This window comes from Cannabis sativa, chromosome X (genome assembly GCF_029168945.1).
Source record: "Cannabis sativa cultivar Pink pepper isolate KNU-18-1 chromosome X, ASM2916894v1, whole genome shotgun sequence".
NCBI lineage: Eukaryota > Viridiplantae > Streptophyta > Magnoliopsida > Rosales > Cannabaceae > Cannabis > Cannabis sativa.
This window is the reverse complement of record NC_083610.1, coordinates 70,299,092-70,304,906: the sequence shown is the minus strand read 5'-3', so window position 1 is coordinate 70,304,906 and position 5,815 is coordinate 70,299,092. Positions and strand designations below refer to the sequence as shown.

General features: G+C 37.1%; 1 protein-coding gene across 1 annotated transcript; it reads right to left on the bottom strand.

The window, feature by feature from the left end:
* Positions 1-1,107: 1,107 nt before the first annotated feature.
* On the bottom strand, positions 1,108-2,909 carry LOC115722563 (24-methylenesterol C-methyltransferase 2). The gene has a single exon (XM_030651807.2). The coding sequence runs from the start codon at positions 2,391-2,393 to the stop codon at positions 1,317-1,319; it is 1,077 nt and encodes a 358-aa protein (XP_030507667.1). The 5' UTR covers positions 2,394-2,909; the 3' UTR covers positions 1,108-1,316.
* Positions 2,910-5,815: the final 2,906 nt, after the last annotated feature.

Sequence of the window (5,815 nt, the reverse complement as noted above, 5' to 3'; positions counted from 1 at the left end):
TGCAATCGGGAAATATATTTTAGATCTTAAATCCAAGTTTACTTACTGTCATTATTTAATTCATAAGTACTTGTAATGGTATTGAGTCTAGAGATAATATTTTCACAGAAGATCATGCCAGATGTGCAAGAACTAATGAGCACTTCGTAGGTGCAACACTATGGGAGACAACCCCCTGTACTGTAGATCCCATCTGCTTTTTTTGGTTGAATGACAAGCCAGATAATAATAATTATAAAAAAAAAAAACACAACTGTTTGACTTATTGGTAAAACACATCTCCATTTTTAGAGTTTAAACTAATTCAAAAAGGGTAACTTATTACCTTACTGTTGTTCGGTAGGATTCAATTCAGCCATTAAGAAAATTAAACTACATAACTGTCTATTACAAATATTTATCTTAAAAGGTTTTTACTGTATATATAACTGAATCTGACACCTTGACGTATGTAATTACGTCCATATTAAGTACTCATAACTCATGAGCATCCCCACCAAAAAAAAATAGAGTTGGAAATCAAATAAGAGAACGAAAAAATAAGAAAACCAAGTAATAAATGAATGGGGTGACTAATAAATACGAATTCCCCCATTCTCAAAATTTGAACTCACGCCAAATAGAATGTTGAAAATCGAATTAAGTAGATATCTGTAGACATTAAATTCGCATAATAAATAAATTATAATAAAGGTCTATGATAATGCAAAACTGCTACGGCATAATAATGGTCTAGGTACGAATAAAGGCATGAGAAAGGTTGAAAGATTTTATTTTAGTAACACGATCTGGGGCCCATTTGTCGGCCTGACTGTTCAGCACAGCCTCAAAGTCCACACATTAAATGACTAAAGAAAGAAACCAAACAAAGGCTTAAAACAAACAACCACATGTTTGGCGGGACCGTTACTCCAAAAGGACCAAACCAAACCAAACACAGTTCATTTCATTCCTTCCAGTCACGTGCCCCCACACCCTTATGTCTACTAATCTATATCAATCAACTCCCTTACAATCAATCACAACCGTTAGTATTTTGATTGATGATCCGTGATTTGATCTTTAAACGCAAGACATTCGAGATTAAAGTGAAAAGACAACAACATATTATGGCTCTTAAGCTTAATTAATCATCACAAAAGTTATCCAACCATGAGATTCAAATAATTCGAAAACAAAATTACAAAATGGAAAATAAATTAGCACTAACAAAATAATAAATTAAGAAAAAAAAAACTAGGAAGAGACTAAAGTGATAGAGGGTAGAACATGGAAAATAAGTGAATGAGGTATTACCTCAAGAATACTTGTGAGCTTTATGATTCGGTAACTGGCTTTCTGCAGAGAATCATATGCATCGGAGAGAATATTCCGGTATCTCCACCCCTGGTCAGATAATCGGCGGTCTTGAAAAGCATCTCGTGGACATCGACGGTACCCTTTGGAGCGATTCCCACGGCGGCAAGCACAGTCACGAGAACGTGGTTTCTCCAGTAAGCGAATCTACCCATCTTCAAACGTGTCCACCATGGAAGAGCAGGTGGTTTAGCCAGATCTTGCTCCTTCACCACCTCGAACCCCACTTTCCGAGCCGTTTCGGCTATATCGGAGTAGCTCCGCAGACCAGGCAAGGCGTCACCTCTCTCGATCCCTTGAATGATATCAACATGTTCAGCGTTCTCTCCTACATATTTGTCTGTCGTTACCCATTCGTACGACACATAGAGAGATCCAGGCTTCAAAACCCTAAAAATCTCTGCGTATACCTCCTCCAGCTTCGGCGCGTGACAGGTGGCTTCGATCGAGTAGGCGCCTTCGAAGCTGTTGTCCGGGAACGGCATCTGGAGGAAGTTGCCGCAAACGACCTCACAGAGCGAATCGAGCCCAGCCTTCTTGTTGTGCTGGCGGGCGCGTTTAACCTGGTATTCGTTGATCGTGATGCCTACGACATTGGCACGAGAGTGGGCGGCGATGGCTCGCATGGGGCCCCCAACCCCGCATCCAACGTCCAGAATTCGATCCCCTGGTTTGACGTTGATGAGATCGACGGCCATCTCCTCGTGAATGCGCGTGGCATCACGGTGAGACTTACCGGGTATGGAAGGGGAGAAATGGAAGGACTGGCCCCATCCCCACTCGTAAATGTCGGTTACTAAATTGTAGAAAGTATCTACAAAGTCTGGAACCTTCTCGGCAGTTTCGATCTCCTTAGGGCGGCGGAAGAAGGACCAGTACTGCTTATAGTTATCTTGAACCTTCTCGGCGGAGATCGATCCGCCGGAGAGATTGACACCGCGCTTGCCTTGTTGTTCGGCGGGGCCTAGAACCCATACGAACCAGTAGAGACCGAAGGCCACAAGAGCCCCGGTGCCAAGCACTGCAACAAAGTCCATCACAGGAGAGTGAAGGAAACGAGAGAAGGGTACGGTGAGAGAGAAAAGCGAGTGAGTGAGTGAGGGTGAGAATGGGGCAATTAGGTCTTACTATATAATAAAGATTAGGAGCTTTTGGGAGCCTAATTACAAACGAAAAATGTGTTTTGCTTCGTTTCTGCACGCTCCTGGCGCGTGAATCGGGTATCTCGTTTTGAACACGTGGGATGGATAGATAGAGGACAAGAGGCGTGCGCTCAAATTGGCTTTCCCCCCTCTTCTCATACAACAAAAATATATATATATATATGATTGGGTGATCCGTAATGCATCTCTTAAAGGGGATGTATTGGTGCATTGTTTCAGTATTTAGAAAAAAAATAGTATAATTTTTTTTTTCATTTTTATGTACGTTATAGTTATTTAAGATGTCTTACAAAATTTTGAAAAATTCGGAATAATTTACAATATAGAAAATAATGTTCAAACAGTCTATTTTACACGCGTATAAAATAAAATAGTCACGCGTGCAACACACTTTTTGAACATAATTTTCAGTGTGTTAACTTTTTTAAATTTCTTAAAATTTTGCAGGATGTCTTAAATAACTATAACGTACATGACCATGAGAAAAAATTTGACTAAAAAATTATTTCGGATGCTAAAACAGATAAATCTATTTTAAAGGATGTATTGTAAAATTTTCCTATATGATTTATGATTTGTGATTTTTCAGAAAAAAAAAAAATTATTATGATTTATTTCCAAATAATTGTTATTATTATTATTATAATTATTTGGAGGACTTTTCTATTTTAGACTAAAATTATTTAAAATGAACATGTATACTACTCCATTCTAATATGAACTTTTTATTTTTTCAAATCTAATATAAACATTTTTATTGTATAAACTTCTCTTTATTACTTAATAATAATAATAATAATAATAATAATAATAATAATAATAATAATAAATAATAGGGAAATTCTATAATGCACACTCTTAAAATAGATATATTGATGCACTCTTATCTGTTTTAGCACCCGAAATAATTTTTTAGTCAAATTTCTTCTCATGGTCATGTACGTTATAGTTATTTAAGACATCCTGCAAAATTTTAAGAAATTTAGAAAAGTTTAACACGCCGAAAATTATGTTCAAACAGTGTATTACACACGTGACTATTTTATTTTATACGTGTGTAAAATAGACTGTTTGAACATTGTTTTCTATATTGTAAATTATTCGAAATTTCTTAAAATTTTGTAGGTTATCTTAAATAGTTATAACGTACATGACTATGAAAAAAAATTAGACTAAAAAACTTTTCTGGATGTCGAAACAAGTCAAGGGTGTATCAGTACATCCCTTTTAAGGGGGTGCATTATAGAATCACCCTAAATAATAATAACTCTTCATAATTTGTGAATCCATGGAATCACTTTTGAGAAGGATCTTGCTAGCTCTGAACAATGAGATCTTTCCATGGATCTCAACTATATGATCAAAGAGCAACAAGAAAAAAAAAATTACAATTACTATAAATATCGGTAAGAAGTTTTGCTTCAAAAATCAACCATAATTGCAACTAGTGCAGGGAGATCTTTAGCAAACCAACATACTGCTTCCATAAACGTCGACGAAAGAATCACTACAAAGGCAAATTTTGAGTAGGGCCGACCTAGAGTTGAAATGCCCTTAAGAAAAAAATACTCTTATTATAACAATAAATGGGATTTTTTTAATAGATATTTTTTAATTTGGCCTTTAAAATGAGTAGGCCCTAAGTGCTACCCGCCTTAGCCTAGGGTCGACCCTAATCTTGAGCAAACCAACATATGACTTCCATAAACTCTGACAAGAGAAAATCAACAATATGAAATATCCATGAACACTTAATTGCCCAAACATATATATTGTTGGGTTTCATGCCCTAACTAAAATCTAAATTTAATTTAATATTATTTTTAAATCAATAAAGTTCAAAACCATTTATGATGTAGTTTATTTACCCAGAAGCTGACTCTGGTGACCTGAAAATCAATTTTTGACACGTGGCAGAAAGAAAACATCCTGGAGTTGAGTACTCCAGAGTCATAGCAGACGACCTGGAAGGGTCCCTATTAACTCTAGGAACTTCGCAATGGGTGTTTGTATCCCGCCAAGTTATTTCCAACTCATCTTCTTTCACTATTCTGAATCAAGAAGACAAGAAGAATTCAAGTCCAAGGTCTAAAAACTGAAAAGAGACGAAACTGCATCCCATAAGTAAACTCAGGCGCTAGGGTTTTCACCCAGCACTTAGGTTGGCATTCCCAATTAGGGTTTCAGTTTTTGGGTCCGTCTTAGTGCGAATGGCTAAGACCTATCACGAACATGTTAAAGGCACCAAAACACTTTTGAAACGCCCTAAATAATTAGGCACGCTACCCAAAATGTTTATGAAACCCTAATCCCCTAATCGTGATTACTAATAAAAATAGCGCAGAATTTAAACTTTTATATTAAACAAACTGAAAATAAACTTGTAATATATTTAAACTTTTCAAAATAGTTGGGATCCCAAAAATATTTACAAACTTATTACAAGTTCTTTCTTACTAGCCGACCTAAGCGGCAAAATAGAATACAAAAGCCAACACTGTTAGACCCATAACCCGCTTGGTCTGAAGTGGCATGAACATGTACATTCTTCGCCCAGCTCCTGAAACTCATGGCTGATCAGCTAATGCCTTACCCTTTCCTGCACAGTAGAGCACCCGTGAGCCAAGCCCAGCAAGACTATATAAATCATAACAAATATATTATGCTCATTCACATATGTCTGTATAGCACAGACCTGATCATTATTTCATCATGCCCATTTATGTCTACATGGCGTAGACCTATGTGTTGCGCTCACACATCTAATTAAATCTACATGACGTAGACCCACGAGTTACTCTCACACGTCTAAATACATTAAGGCCTCAGAAGTGGTTCATCTCGGTTATGAGTACCGAGTCCAACCTGATTATGCCTTGAGCGCATAATCCCTAAATCTCATTTCAATTAACATGGCATGGAATTTATACACATATACCACTAGGGTAATAACCCTAGGCTATTAGACCGTTCCTATTAGGGTAATAACCCTAATCCCGGTTACTAAACATTCATGCATATCATTTTCAATATAAGTGCCACTGCGCATACTCTACGTGCTAATCACTGTCTTACCTGATGTCCCGCAATAGTAGAGATTCCAAATCCCCGGGTGCTCCTGACCAGGTGCTGGTAATCCTAGTCACACACAATTCGAGATTTTCACAAATAGGGTTAACCCCTGATTTCACATTCATAAAATAAATTTATGGCTTTTCAAATACAGACAATCACATAGATCTCGAAAAGAGCTTTCCAACGGTATAAATAACGTCCCAAACGGAGTCTCGAGTCAA